General features: G+C 38.9%; 1 protein-coding gene, 1 non-coding gene and 1 pseudogene across 2 annotated transcripts; 1 reads left to right on the top strand and 2 right to left on the bottom strand.

The window, feature by feature from the left end:
- Window positions 1–8502: 8502 nt before the first annotated feature.
- LOC125996898 (small nucleolar RNA SNORA51) lies at window positions 8503–8636 on the bottom strand. The gene has a single exon (XR_007491559.1). It is a non-coding gene; the product is annotated as a small nucleolar RNA SNORA51 (small nucleolar RNA).
- A 5144-nt stretch (window positions 8637–13780) lies between these two features.
- On the bottom strand, window positions 13781–14179 carry LOC125996116 (histone H2A type 1-H-like). Its single transcript, XM_049765068.1, has one exon. The coding sequence runs from the start codon at window positions 14177–14179 to the stop codon at window positions 13781–13783; it is 399 nt and encodes a 132-aa protein (XP_049621025.1).
- Window positions 14178–14833, top strand: LOC125995846 (histone H2B type 1-A-like; annotated as a pseudogene).
- Window positions 14834–16386: the final 1553 nt, after the last annotated feature.

Here is a 16386-nt window from a genome sequence, read left to right as displayed (position 1 = left end):
ATCCTCCAATACATGATTTTACCTCTCCTGGAGGTTTGGACTTGATCCATGCTGAAGTTCCTATCATTGGAAATATGTCCCACTGTCTCCTTCACTTCTACTCTAGAAGACACGTGGCTTCTCTTTTGACTGGATTTGATGCTTTTCACCTGAAATAAATAAAAACACAGCAAACACTATAGAGGGGCAAAATACATTATATGTGATACTGCCCCAATTCTTCTGAGATTAGGAAAAAACTTTTATAAATTTATATTTGTTATTCAATAACACTTATTGTTTTTGTATTATTTAATAAATAAGTATTGATTATTTAAAATAAATTTTTACCCAGGGATTACTCCTGGTAGTGTCTGGAGAATACAAGCCATGTCTGGAGAGCCCTCCATGTAAAGCAAGCATTCTACCTGCTGTTCTATCTCTTCAGCCCCCAAAGTCTAATTTTAGAACATTTTATTTCTTCAGAGAGAAACACTGAGCCCATTTACAATCAGGTATACCTACTATACTTTGACTTTTTTTTCTCAAGCCCTAAACTACTACTACTCACCTTCTATCTCTAGAAATGTAGCTGTTCTGAACATTTAATGTAAATGAAACTACTATACCTGTGACTCTTGATGATTCAAGGTGAGGGTCTAAAGACACTTGCACCTTAACCTCCCCTGTACTTTCTCTCTGACCTCACCAACACTTGTCTCTTGTACAAGCCTTTCTAGTACAAATGAATTGATACTCATTGTGAGTTTGATTTGTCTTTCTTGTAAATAACACAATTAATGGAAAAGGTATTACATTAGGTTTCTGGGGAATTGGATTGCCATTTAAACTCTATCACTTGCCAGTTGTAGGGTCTGGGACTTTGTACTTCTCTAAAATGCTGGATTTGGCTGGGTTGTCCTGATGAATTATAGAATTCTTTTATTTATATGTTTCCATGTCTCTGATATCAGTATAAAGAAAGATTGTCAATTAGAAACCATCCTTAAACCCCACACCGAAGTATACTGAGAATATGTGGAATAAAAGAAAAGAGACTAGAAAACCAAGAGACCACAGTGGAAGATGCTGACATTCTGAGGGGGGGTGATAAGCAAAAAATATTACAAAGCATCACTATTAAGTATAAATATTAATATTATATTATCACAGTGCCAAATAAAGGGGGAAAAGAAAGAAACTTGGGAAATAGTAAATAGGTCCCATATTTGTAAATGAGGCATCGAAAAGGAGAACTTAAAGAGAATTGAAGACCTTAAATTTGCGTAGTAATGAGTAAGATTTTTCCAGAAGTAATGAAACACCAGAATTCCTAGCTATATGAATCATAGTGAGTGGAGCATTTGAAACCAAATTAAAAAGTTTCTCGGGCTATAGCAATAGTATGCTGTTAGTGCGCTTGCCTGCCTTGCAAGCAGTTGACCCGGGTTCAATTTACGTCATCCCATGTGGTCCCCTGAGCAATGTTAGAAATAATACCTGAACAGAGAGACAGGTGAGGCTCTGAAACAAAACAAAAAGTTTCATTACAATACACATACAATAAAAATACTGCAAAAAATCAAAGGGCATGAAATCAGAGACCATCAAAGTCATTGGTAAAAGGAGAGAATATAATTATAACACAAAATAACAAAGGGGGTGGATATTTTTAACTTCTTCAATAATAAAATGATCAAAATTGATACAGTAGGTAACTACCAAATCAACGTACAGTTATAGAAAAATCATGATAAAATACATTATTCCCTAGTACTACTAAAAAACATATGAATTGACAAGGTATTACTATTTTCTATCCATCTTACTTAATAACTATTGGAAATATTTTTATCACAAAGTTTAATCAAAACGGTAAACAACAAAGTTCCTTTGCTTATTAGAGTCAAAGTTCAGCCCTCCTCTCAATAGGAAAGATACCTGAGTTCATAATTTTACCAGAAAGTTTGATTTATAATCACATAATTAAGTATGTTCCTAGATGCTTTGTGTAGCTTTGTGTATAAAAGTAAATAATCAGGAGCAACCAATGGTCATTAATATTCAAATAAACTAATTATTTCTTGAATATGAGATAGTCATCAAATACTAATTTCATAAAAGTAATGAATGTGAAAATGCATTTAGACTTAGACTATAACTTAACCTTCTAAATAAACTTCCTTTATAAAGATTAAAAATAAGGGAAGATAATATCCTCATATCAATGTATCATCAATTTTCTTTACCAAAACTAATTATCTATTTCCTTTGTATTAAGATGTAATTTGATTCTCTGTTATTATTACTTCACAATGGGAGGGAGAGTTTGGGCTACATCCAGCAGTGCTCAGGGATCACTCCTAGCTCTGGGCTCAGAAATTACTCCTGATGGCCTCAGGGGACCATATGGGATGCTGGAGATTGAACCTGAGTCAGCTGCATGCAAGGCAAACTCCCTTCCCACGGTGCTAAAGCCCCAACTGGATGGGATTTTTCCCTTAAATTCATTCATTCAGACTATTAAGACCAAATATTCATTCACTCTGGTCCTAGCACTGAACATTTCCTCCATAAAAGAAGTTATAGTGGATCTTATTTTACTTCCAAATTAAAGGTCTATTTCCCACCTCCACAATTCCTAACATTTATTTACCCAAATATCAGATTGTCATCCCCTTCCAGGGAAAAATGCTAATACTACCTGATGGTAAGTCCAGCCCATTTCTGGGAGGTGTCTATGGAAGGTAAGAAAGAGTTTACTGAGGGGATTCAGGAAGGAATTCAGCAAGAAGACTCAGCAGAAGCAGCTTGTAGAGATGGCAGATTCAGTATTGAATTAAGGGCAGCTTAAAGGGCTACTTAAAAAGTTAGCTTAGAAGCCATGCATGGTGGCTAAGGCCTACTAATATAAAGCTTCATGTCTCCTTAAATCTGAGTGCTGGGAATCATTTCCTCGAAGCTACCCTGAACCTGCAGACTCACCGGCTGGGAGGGGTTGCAGGCGCCTGGTCCAGGCTGGTGGAGAAAGGCCTCACCTTCCATCCACAGCAATCCAAGATCTATAATTTAAATGTAATTCTACGTCAGATTTCTTTTTATTTTATATAAATTTATTGAAATGCCATTATTTAGATTATGGTAATTTGATCTTTTAGCTCTGAAAAAAAATACTTCTGCCAGAATTTAGCATTGGTGTTTTTTATACTATGTTTTTGAAAGCAGTCTATAAAAACAAGTAGCAAGTCAACAACCCAATTCCAATACTTGGGTGACATTAACACTTAAAAGTACTAGGGCTTGAGCAATAGATAGCACAGCAGGGTGAGCATATGTCTTGTACACGGCCCACCTGGGTTTAATCCCTAACATCCTATATGGTCCTCCCAAGCCTGCCAGGAATGATTTCTGAGCACAGACCCAGGAATAATCCCTGAGCACCACTGGGTGTGGCCTAAAATTATTTTTAAATAAAATTACTTAAAAGTACAGTTTAAAATGGCTGACTTTATTTTAAGAAAAATAAAAGACAATATAGTAATAATACCCAGAGACAATAAAGATGAGGGCCAGAACACTACAGACAATGACTTGGATTGGGCAAACTAGTTTGCCTGGAGCCTAGAGTTGGTCTTATGCCAGGAAACGTTAGGGCCAAGGCTTTTCCTTTCCATGTCCCCCATATTTTGGTAGGCCTATGCACACGATAATTGCTACTCTAACACCGTTTTACTGTGCTCTTTGACTCTAATCCTTAAAAATAAAACCCACTTAAATTTTTAAGGTTAACTGAAACTAATATGCATGTGCATGGAAATGTAGAAAAATACTATGCCTTCAATGTTTAAGGAGTTACATAAGTTTTATGGCTTTAGATTGCTTTCTGTGCTGCTAAGAAATATTATAATGTATTACAATCTGGGGATTTAAGGGACAAAGTAATTGTATAATTGTACATGGGTTCTGTTTTAATGTTCTTTGGCTGAATGTTCAAAGTCAAGATATCAGCAAGGGGACTTCTGAGAATTCTATTTATGGGTGATTGTCATTCCACTGTAACTTTACCTTGTCCTCTTTCTTTGCATCTTTGTTCTCATAATTAAAAATAAATCATCCAAAAAAAAAAACAAAAAAAAAGATGAGGGCCAGAAGGACCAGTCCATGATATGAAGCTTACCACAAAGAGTAGTAACAACTGGAGTAGAAGAGATAGCACAGCAGTAGGGCGTTTACCTTGCATGTGGCTGACCCAAGATGGACCTCTGTTCAATTCCGGCATCCCATATGATTCCCCCAAGCCAGGAGCAATATCTGAGTATATAGCCAGGAGTAACTCCTCAGCATCACTGGGTATGCCCCTCTCCCCCCAAAAAAAGAGTGGTAACAACTACCATGACAATGATCGAAAAATGCAATGCCTGGGCAGGGGGTGGGGGAGGAGAGAAATGGAGGACATTGGTGGCAGGAAGGTTGCACTGGTGAAGGAGATTTTGCATTTTCTGGCAAAAAAATTACAAAAAAAATGCTGGTTTGGGCTGGAGAGATAATAGTGGAAGTAAAATATCTGTCTTGCATTTGGTCAACCTCAATATAAATCCCTGGCATGATATACAATCTCTTTTTATTTTGGGGGGGTACTTTTGCTTTTTCAATGTCAACCAAAACTTCTGCTTAAAATTATAGTAAATTTGGCTATACAAAACATCATACAGTGATCTTAATATTTGTTTTTTTTTTTATTTAACCAACTTTATTACATACATGCTTGTGTTTGGGTTTCAGTCATGTAAAGACCACCACCCATCACCATTGCAACGTTCCCATCAACAATGTCCCAAATCTTCCTCCTCCCCACCCAACCCCCACCTGTACTCTAGACAAGCTTTCTATTTCCCTGGTACATTCTCATTATTAGGATAGTTCAAAATGTTACTTCTCTCTAAACTCATCCCTGTTTGTGGTGAGCTTCACTACGTGAGCTGTAACTTCCAGCTCTCTTCTCTTTTGTGTCTGAAAATTATTATTGCAAGAATGTCTTTCATTTTTCTTAAAAGCCATAGATGAGTGAGACCATTCTGCATCTTTCTCTCTCTCTCTCTGACTTATTTCACTCAGCATAATAGATTCCATGTACATCCATGTATAGGAAAATTTCATGACAGCTGCATAATATTTCATTGTGTATATGTACCACTGTTTTTTTAGCCATTCATCTGTTGAAGGGTATCTTGGCTGTTTCCAGAGTTTTGCTATGGTAAATAGTGCTACAATGAATATAGGTGTAAGGAAGGGATTTTTGTATTGTATTTTTGTGTTCCTAGGGTATATTCCTAGGAGTGATATAGCTGGGTTGTTTGGGAGCTTGATTTCCAGTTTTTGGAGGAATCTTCATATTGCTTTCCATAAAGGTTGAACTAGACAGCATTCCCACCAGCAGTGGATAAGAGTTCCTTTCTCTCCACATCCCCATCAACACTGCTTGTTCTCATTCTTTGTGATGTGTGCCAATCTCTGTGGTGTGAGGTGGTACCTCATAGTTGTTTTGATTTGCATCTCCCTGATGATTAGGGATGTGGATGTGGATACAAAATTAACACACAAAAATCAATGGCCTTTCTATGCACCAGTAGTAATAAGGAAGAAATGGACATTAAGAAAACAACCTCATTCACAATAGTGCCACACAAACTCAAATATCTTGGAATCAACTTGACTAAAAATGTGAAGGACCTATACAAAGAAAACTATAAAACTCTGCTGCAAGAAATAAGAGAGTACATGCAGAAATGGAAGCACATAACCTGCTCATGGATTGGCAGGATTAACATCATTAAAATGGCAATACTCCCCAAGGCATTATACAGATTTAATGCTATCCCTCTAAAGATACCCATGACATTCTTCAAAGAAGTGGATCAGGCACTTTTGAAATTCATTTGGAACAATAAACACCCTAGAATAGCTAAAGCAATCATTGGGGAAAAGAATATGGAAGGAATTACTTTCCCCAACTTTAAACTGTACTACAAAGCAACAGTTATCAAAACAGCATGGTATTGGAATAAAGACAGGCCCTCAGATCAGTGGAATAGGCTTGAATACTCAAAGAATGTTCCCCAGACATACAATCACCTAATTTTTGATAAAGGAGCAAGAAATCCTAAATGGAGCAAAGAAAGCCTCTTCAACAAGTGGTGTTGGCACAACTGGCTAGCCACTTGCAAAAAATTGAACTTAGATCCCCAGCTAACATCATGTACGAAGGTTAAATCCAAATGGATGAAAGACCTCGATATCATACCCAAAACCATAAGATATATAGAACAACATGTAGGTAAAACACTCCAGGACATTGAGACTAAAGGCATCTTCAAGGAGGAAACTGCACTCTCCAAGCAAGTGAAAGCAGAGATTAACAGATGGGAATATATTAAACTGAGAAGCTTCTGCACCTCAAAAGAAATAGCGCCCAGGATACAAGAGCCCCCCCCCACTGAGTGGGAGAAACTATTCACCCAATACCCATCAGATAAGGGCCTAATCTCCAAAATATACAAGGCACTGACAGAAATTTACAAGAAAAAAAATCTAATCCCATCAAAAAATGGGGAGAAGAAATGGACAGACACTTTGACAAAGAAGAAATACATATGGCCAAAAGACACATGAAAAAAATGCTCCACATCACTAATCATCAGGGAGATATATGATCTCTTAAACACCACTAGGTCTCACTTCGAAGCACAGAGCCAAGAGTACCCACTGAGGACTGCCAGGTGTGGCGATCAGCCACAATCAATCAATCAGTCAATCAATTATTGGTTTGTCTGCTTAGATAATTCCGTTTACATCCATGCAATCACCTTTTCTTTTTTTGATGACTTTATTCTCTAAAATTTTAATTCCGATAGTTCTGGAAATCTTATGTTTTCTAAGGTAAGATAAATTTGTTCCCTTTATTTACAGAATTATCTGAGAAAGCCATAATTTTCTTATTCAGTTAAACAATATCTAAACCTAAAACTAATCAAACTGATTTTCTAGCTAGGGGAAATCCATTCCCATTTCAAAGCAGAATATTAAGAAAAAAAATAGTTAAGACTTACATGCAGAAGGTAAAGTGCAGAACCCCTTTTCCTTTCAAATAAAGCATACTCTGCTTTCCAAAAATTAGTGTTATTTTTCCAGAAGGTAAATGATTTAACTTGGGATGTCACTGGATGGAAATTATTTTATTGGCTCAATGGCTTAATGTTCGACTTCGATTGACAACCTTTTCTTTCTTCAGTTCCATACAGGTCACTGGGAACTTACAATCCAAAGAAAAAAACATTTGTCCTTAAATGATCAGCTAGATAGTTAATAGCACTATCTCTTCAGATATCCCTTAGGGCTTTTCCATCCTTTATTAGAAATGAAATATGTCTTGTCTTTTCTTTTATATCTTTCTCTAGCATCCCCCTTCTGAACAGAACATAAGTTCTTGCGGCTGGAGCAGTAGTACAACAGGTAAAGTGTTTGCATTGAATGTGGCTGACCTGGGTCAGATCCCTGGCATACCTATGGTTCACTAAGCAATGCCAGGACAGATTCTTGAGCACAGAGCCAGAAGTAACTCCTGAGCACCACCAGATGTGCCCACCCCCAAAAAAGAACTAAATGCTACATAGAATCAAAACAATATATTTTGGTTGACTCAAATTGTTTTGTTGTCTAAAGCCATTTACTAAAAGGCCATTGTTTTTTTTCCCCTGTGAAAACTGGCAGCTTGTAATTCTGCTTAATTTTTATGGCAAAACATTTAAAAAGTCTAAAACTTATTTTTTAGCCTTTTATTATTTTATTTTATTGAAACCATTGTGATTTACAAAGTCTTTCATACTTGGGTTACAGGCATACGGTGAATCAGAGCCAATCCCACCATCAATGTCCAACGTTCTCCACCGATGTTTCCAGAGTGCATCCCATACCACTGCCCTCTGTCCCCAGACTGCCCATTTTATGCCCATAACAAGCCAATTTTAAGTTTAGATTGTTAAAGTTTGGGTCTCTTGATTCCATTGTTGCTGACTTTGGCTTGAATATTTAGTTCTGTTCTTTTTATTTTTTAGCACCGCCAATGCATCTGAGACCACTTGGGCCCTGGCCCCTAGCCTTTCATATTTGTGTTTCTCCTCCTCCACTCCATTTCTTTCCTTCTCCTTGCTATACTCCGGGGCCAAAATTGTTCAAGACAATTCCCATTGCATTTCTCATGCAGTTATTGTGAAACATATTTTGTTCTGACTTCTCACCTCAAACTCTCTTAAACCCACTTGAGATAAGACCTAATTTGCTCAGCTGCTATCAATTTTCATGCCAGAAAATTCAATGATCACTTTCCAGAACTTTCTCCTGACTCTTGAGAACTTTTAATCTTTAATCCTGATGCTTTCTTTCATTTGATCATTGTACAAAATTTATCCCAGGTCTTTTATGCATTTATTTGTTATGCTAAGAGATGGAAGTGGAAGTTTTATTTTTTTTTTTGCCCCCAATTCACAATACAGACCAGGCAAAGGGCCTGGGTTGAGGGGTATATGGGGTGCATTTACTGTACTTCCTCTTTATATACAGTCAGTGTAAAGAACACAGACTGTGGTAAGAATTGGGAGGCCTTATCTTTTCTTTTTTATTTTTAATATATATATTAAAAATATCTTTCACCAGTGCAACATTCCCATGAGCATATCCAAAGTGTCCTTCCTCCCCACCCCACACTGGCCTGTACTCTAGACAGGCTTTCTACTTCCCTCATTAAGTCACATTTTGTTATGATAGTTCTCAGTGTAATTATTTCTGTGATTGCACTAAACGATCCCTGTGGTGAGCTTCATGTCAGGAGCTGGACCCTCCAGTCCTCCTCTATTTTGTCTCTGAGAATCATTACACAAATGTTTTTCATTTTTCTCAAAACCCATAGATGAGGGAGACCATTCTGTGTTTATCTCTCTCCCTCTGACTTATTTCACTCAGCATAATAGATTCCATATACATCCATGTATAGGAAAATTTCATGACTTCATCTCTTCTGATGGCTGCATAATATTCCATTGTGTATATGTACCATAGTTTCTTTAACCCTTCATCTATTGAGGGGCATCTAGGCTGTTTCCAGAGTCTGGCTATTGTAAACAATGCTGCAATGAATATAGGTGTGAGAGAGGGATTTTTGTATTGTATTTTTGTGTTCCTAGGATATATCCCTAGGAGTAATATAACTGGATCATATGGGAGTTCAACTTCCAGCTTTAGGAGAAATCTCCATATCGCTTTACACAAAGGTTGAACTAGACAGCATTCCCACCAGCAGTGGATAAGAGTTCCTTTCTCTCCACATCCCCGCCAACACTGCTTGTTCTCATTCTTTGTGACGTGTGCCAATCTCTGTGGCGTGAGATGGTACCTCATAGTTGTTTTGATTTGCATCTCCCTGATGATTAGTGATGTGGAGCATTTTTTCATGTGCCTTTTAGCCATTTGTATTTCTTATTTTTTTTTACATCTTACTGAGTTAGATTTTACTAATAACTCTTAATCTCTCATGATAGTAACAAAATTAAGGGGCCGGAGTGATAGTGCAAGAGGTTAGGCATCTGTCTTGCCCCGCTAGCCTAGGATGGACCAAGGTTTGATTCCCCAGTGTCCCATATGGTCCCCCAAGCCAGGAGTGATTTCTGAGAGCATAGCCAGGAGTAACCCCTGAGTGTCACAGGGTGTGGCCCAAACATAAAAAAAAAGAAAAAAGAAAAAGAAAAGATACCAAATTAAAATAATAGTTAAACACACACACACACACACACACACACAAGTGCAGGTGAAGTAATGTTAAGTAGACTGAAACAGCTCACATAAGAGCCCTTGAAACAAGCTCAGATGAAGGAACTGCAAGTGTCACTCTCTTGTCCCCTGCCACAGGCTTCCCAAATCTGTTTTTGAATAAACAAAACCTTTTTAGGTCTCCTGTTTTCTCAACTTCTACTAAGAAGCAGTAGCTACATCTTTGGCAGTTCCATAGTTTCATGTACATCCCTATTAAAGAAAGAAAAATACATTCCAAAGAAAAGATAAAATCCCAGAATATGCTCATTGACTCAGTTCAGCCACTTTTCCAACTTTGGGCCAATCGCTGGAGACCAGAAGAGACAGTTCTATTGGTTTACTCTCTCTAATCCTTCCTTCTCCCTCCCCCCTCTCTCTCCTTCTCCTTCTCTCTCTCCTTCTCTCTCTCTCTCTCTCTCTCTCTCTCTCTCTCTCTCTCTGTCTCTCTTAGCTAATTAATTGTGCCTGTATTTTTCAAAGTGCAGTATTGAAATTAGTTTAGTGGGAATTGAGAAGGATTATAATCTGATATTTTAAGCTCAGGGAAAACGCTCTTTTGTGAGTCTAGCTGAGAGACTTGCCTGATTTATTTTTTTTCCAGAAAGCCTTACATTAACCATGTCTCTGAAATGAAGCCTGGTTTTCTCTCCACCTTTACAATGAACAATTTTCAGACTACCAACAGATTCCCCATATAATTTTCAAAAAAAAAACTAGTTAATATAAAAATGAAATAATATTTTCAAGTCAGAAAAACCGAAAAGTTTTTCACCTCTTTTCCAGATTCAACACCCTGGGTCACGACCAAATGAGACCCATCCACCTTTACTCCAAAAAGAAGAAAAAATGTGGTCTAATAGGCTGGAATAATTTTAAAAAGTCTTCTAACAATGGATACTAATTCATTCAGACAAAATTATCAAATTATATGTACCAGTAAATGTTATTTTAGCATCTTGAGTGCTTAACACAAGATTTGTTCTTTCTTTTCTTTATAGAGTAAATTTGACTTTTTCAAACAACCACGTTTCTTAGGTAGTCCTCATTTTTCATTGTATAGTAATTTTTAATGACCGACATGATTTATTATATTTAAGGAAGATTTAAAGGAAGACTGTTGATTATGCAAATTTTATATTGCACTGTCCTTGGTAGCACTGATTTTGTTAATTACATTAAATTTTTATTATTTTTAAATAATTTTATTTCTCCATTGGATTTTATATTTTATCAAAACTATGAGTTTTTTTTTCATTATCTGGAACTATTCCCTTAGCTATAGACTAATCTTTTCCTCAAATATCCAAGAAGATACACCTTGGAAGACTGATCTTTGAGGCTGGAAATTCTTGAATAACTTCAATTTTTGCCTCCCATTTCTCTTAGTTCTAGATACTTTGTAGGTTTAATTTCAGCAAGTTTTCTTTTTTCTTCAGAAATACATTTCACCCACATTTTCAAATATGTCAGCATAGCTCAACAAGCCACCAAACCACCAAATCATCCCAGATAGATCCATGTCTGAGCTAAAAATTCTGGCCTTCTTGGAATGGATATGGGCAGATTCTTCTCCCTTCTACCTAGCCTCCACACCCAACCTCCTCTGCTATAAAAGAAGGGGGGGGGTCCAAATCCACAGCTCCTATAGCAGGATGTCCCTTTCCCAAATTTCACGGTACTCAGAAGAGCACAGCAGGGCTCGGAGAGATAGCACAGAGGTGTTTGCCTTGCAAGCAGCCAATCCAGGACCAAAGGTGGTTGGTTCGAATCCCAGTGTCCCATATGGTCCCCTGTGCCTGCCAGGAGCTATTTCTGAGCAGACAGCCAGGAGTAACCCCTGAGCACCGCCGGGTGTGACCCAAAAATAAAAAAAAATTTTTTAAAAATTAAAAAAAAGAAGAGCACAGCAAATTTGATGGGAAGGTTGCATAGCAACTCACCAAGCTCAATAAGTGAAAACAAAAACAGAAAGCTCAATAAGCACTAACCAGCTTGGTGAGTCTTCAGTGACTTTAGGAACAACATTGTGAGATCTGACATTGATTGCAAATTGTCTTTTAATGGCCTATATTCTTAAAATTCCATTTTATATTTTGTTGCATCAGGCAATGTAAAATTGGCGTGTATCTGCTAACAAACAGGTTTTGGGGTAGGAGGGCAAGTTATTCCTTGTAATTTTTAAATATATTTTCTTCTATTGTAATGTAGATAGCATGGTCACAGGAGTGTTAACACTTATGGCTAAAAGGCTTCACGAAAAGATTAGGGTATAATACTATGATCTAAAGTCAAGCTAGATTATGAGTGATTAAGAGTTTTTGTAGTTTGTTATAAATGTACAGGTTTTTGTTGTGATTTGTTTGGGGGCCACATCTAATGATGTTTCTTAAAACTCTTTTGGAGGTTTGGTGAGTGGTGCTCAGGGTTTACTTCTAGTTCTTTCAGGGATCACTCTGGTAGGCTTGAGGGATCATATGGGATGCCAGAGATGAAACTAGGCCAGCCCTATTTGCTGTACTATTGCTCTGGCCCTGTTGATGGTTTTATTTTTGTAAAATAGGCTGCTTTCCTATTTTTTTTTTTTTTGGTTTTTGGGCCACACCCGGTGACGCTCGGGGGTTACTCCTGGTTATGCGCTCAGAAGTCGCTCCTGGCTTGGGGGACCATATGGGACACCGGGGGATCGAACCGCGGTCTGTCCGAGGCTAGCGCAGGCAAGGCAAGCACCTTACCTTTAGCGCCACCGCCCGGCCCCATGCTTTCCTATTTTTTAGTTGTCTGAGTATCTAATTATATGCAGTGCTAAGAGGATGAACAAAGTTTTAGTTCATTTTTGTCTCCAGAATTCTATTTCTGAATTTACAAGTTTTTACCACCTTAATATAGTTCATTGTCAAAATGTATTTTGCTGAGATGCAACTTCCATCCAATTTTAGTTATATACCTATTACTCATTGTTAATGCTTTTCTCACAAGTAGATGTCAAATGTTTGCACACACTTTTAGATTAACATGTTTTAAAGTTTTAAGATCTCAGGTTGTGGAGTCTTACTAAAACCTTTACAAGGAAATGATTTTCTGTTAGCCATGCCCCATAGCTGCATGTGGCAATTTGCTAACCATACCTGGCTTGTTCAAAAATCAACTGAAACGTTGAACATACATTTCCCAAACAATTGCCTCTCCTATGCTTGTATAATTTAGTGCTATCACTTCACACACACACACACACACACACACACACACACACACACACACGCCTTAAAATAGGAATTCACCTTCACTCTCAGGCCTTATGTCCAATTATCACAAACCCCAAATTTGCTTCTCTCCCCTAACCCCCCTTAAAAAAAAAGAAAACCCAACTCCAGAATAACATTCATTTCCCCTCCCAGAATGGCTGGCCCATCAATTCTAAAGAACTGAAGGAAAATAATAATTAAAAAAAAAAAAACCGGGGCCGGGAAGGTGGCGCTAGAGGTAAGGTGTCTGCGGTTCGATCCCCCGGCGTCCCATATGGTCTCCCCAAGCCAGGGGCGATTTCTGAGCGCATAGCCAGGAGTAACCCCTGAGCGTCAAACGGGTGTGGCCCAAAAACCAAAAAAAAAAAAAAAAAAAACCAGCTCCACCTAATAGATTGAGTTCCTTGGTCAAAATAACTCCACAGAACTAGATTCTTGTTGAGCCAAAAAAGACCTTTTATTGGTTAATAAAACAATAGCCGGGGGGGGGGGTCAACCAACAATTCCTGAGCTGGTGATGAATCTGCTCTCCATTTTGTTTTTTGCACACCTATAGTCTTTCAGAAACTCTTGAGTGGCTCTGAAGAACGTTTTTGCTTTCCATTTGGGGGATCTAGAAGGGATCAGGGATCAAGGGATGGTCCTTCCCTTCCTTCCAAGGACCTTCAGGAGGATACCTGCCGGGGCGTCCAACCTTCTTACTTGGCCTTGGCCTTGTGACGGTGGCTCTCCGAGGTCTTCTTGGGCAGCAGCACGGCCTGGATGTTGGGCAGGACGCCGCCCTGCGCGATGGTGACGCGGCCCAGCAGCTTGTTGAGCTCCTCGTCGTTGCGGATGGCCAGCTGCAGGTGGCGCGGGATGATGCGCGTCTTCTTGTTGTCGCGCGCCGCGTTGCCCGCCAGCTCCAGGATCTCGGCCGTCAGGTACTCGAGCACGGCCGCCAGGTAGACCGGGGCGCCGGCCCCGACCCGCTCCGAGTAGTTGCCCTTGCGGAGCAGCCGGTGGACACGACCCACTGGGAACTGCAGCCCGGCCCGCGATGAGCGGGTCTTGGCTTTGGCCCGGGCCTTGCCACCTTGCTTGCCGCGTCCAGACATGGTCCGTTATCCTGGGAAAAGTCATCCGTTGGGGCAGTTGCAGGGGTTACTTATAGTCTGGGGGGGCGGGTGTGAGCCTCTCGATTTGATTGGTTGAGTGCTTCAAGATCCAATCAGAGAAGCGTAGAGAAGAGCTTGATTTGCATCCTGCCCTACCCATCATCCAATCAGGCGTCGACTACCCAAGGTGGCGTTGGAGCCTGGGCCTATAAATACCATGCAGCTGCCTGCCTTTCTTCCTATGAGAGCTATGATACCAACGATGCCAAAGTTGGACTTCCAAGAACACAACCATCTCCATCTCCATGAAGGGCTTCAAGAAAGCTGTAACGAAAACCAGAAGAAGGAGGAGAGGAGGCAACATAAGAGATGCCACAAGAGAGTTATTTCATCTACATCTATTAAGTGTTGAAGCAAGTCCATCCCAACACTGGTATTTCTTCCAAGGCCATGAGCATCATTAATTCTTTCTTTAGTGACATCTTCAAGCGCATTGTAGGTGAGGCCTCCCATCTGGCACACTACAACAATCACTCAACCATCACATCCAGGGAGGTCCAGACGGCCATGCACCTGCTGCTGTTCTAGGAGCTGGCCAAACACGTAGTATCTGAAGGGACTAAGGCTGTCTCCAAGTACACCAGCTCCAAGTAAAACTTAAGTGACCACATAAACTTTGTGACCAAAGGCTCTTTTAAGAGCCACTTAGATTTACTAAAAGACTGATGACTGTTCTTGAGTGGGGTAGGTTGGAGAGATGGGAGTTGGACATGGTCATGCTTCCAAGCTACTCCAGCTAGGGCTGGGCTGGGAGATAGCTTGTGAGCATGGGGCACTCGGTCCCCAAAAGGGATCAAAATCTAACCTCTTCCATGAATATGTGCTCAAGACTGTTGGAGCTCTTCCTGAGCCCCTTAATTGGTTTTAAAAGTAAAAATGGTTTTATTGAATAAATTAAGAATATGCAAGTTAAGCTGGCAAATATTTCATTGGTGCATTTGCTTACCACGTGACAGATTAATTTACAGCAGATCTATGAAAGGAAATCCTTCAGGCCTGAAGGCAGTAGTGAGATATAGTAACAAAAAATTTAAACTCAATGAGATGAATGCTTCACTAATAATTTTAGCCAGCCAGACTCTGATTCAGATTTGAATGCACATAGTTTCATGGATTGAAAAAGATTATATTGTTATAATACCCAGAACCATGTTGTTTAGTTGGATTTTTCTGTGTAACTAATTTTGTGTAACTACTAATTTGTGTAACTACACATTTTGCTTTGGTTTTGGAGATTACACATTGTTTTTAACAAAAAATGGTACAATTTAATATTCATACTAAAAATACAAAAGGGTAAAAGTGTCTCTGGTCATAGATCCTAAGGAGTCTTAGACAAAAGTCGTCCAAGTAACAAAACAGACGGGACATCAGCATCACATTGTCTGGAAGTTGGAGCATCTTTTCCAAGGGTCTTGTAGGTATATCCATCTAACTATGAGTTTCACAAGGGCATGAATAGACCCAGAGCAGTCTACTGTATCAGATTTCATAAAGTCTAGACTCTAATGTCTCAAAAGATAAACCCATCAAGAGCACTGGCATGTGAAACAGGTTCTAACAAAAAAATAATTCTATTCCTCTTTCAAAACTAAAAAATGGAAGTTAATAAAACTGAAACAAGTTGACCTGAAGCCTAGAGATTGAAAGACATGACAATCTCACTGGGAAAAGCAATATGTTAAGTTGTTCCACTATAAGAGGTTATGAGGGGCTGGAGAGATGGCATGGAGGTAGGGTGTTTGCCTTGCATGCAGAAGGATGGTGGTTTGAATCCTGGCATCCCATATGGTCCCCCGAGCCTGCCAGGAGTGATTTCTGAGTGTAGAGCCAGGAGTAATCCCTGAGCACTGCTGGGTGTGACCCAGAAAAAAAAAGATTATGAGTTTAATAGCAAAGCAAATTATGATTATCTTTGGCCAAGTTTATTACAACTAAGTCTAATTTTCAAATAAATTAACTTTACTATTTTTCTTAAGGAAAGGCAAAGGAAAAATATATTTCAGTTGCATATACTTTCGTGAATGTATGATTAAGCATTTAAAAAAATTTTTCCCTTTAAATGGCTGGTGGGATTGGTATTAGAACTTTGTACTCCTGAAACTCTACTATAGATTTACCATGTAAATATAGAATAACCATGTAAA

This window comes from Suncus etruscus, chromosome 18 (assembly GCF_024139225.1).
Source record: "Suncus etruscus isolate mSunEtr1 chromosome 18, mSunEtr1.pri.cur, whole genome shotgun sequence".
Lineage (NCBI taxonomy): Eukaryota > Metazoa > Chordata > Mammalia > Eulipotyphla > Soricidae > Suncus > Suncus etruscus.
The sequence above is the reverse complement of the archived record's forward strand: the minus strand, read 5'-3'. Positions and strand labels throughout refer to the sequence as shown.

Coding starts and splice junctions, on each gene's coding strand:
- LOC125996116 (XM_049765068.1), bottom strand. CDS start 14,179: ATGTCTGGACGCGGCAAGCAAGGTGGCAAGGCCCGGGCCAAAGCCAAG.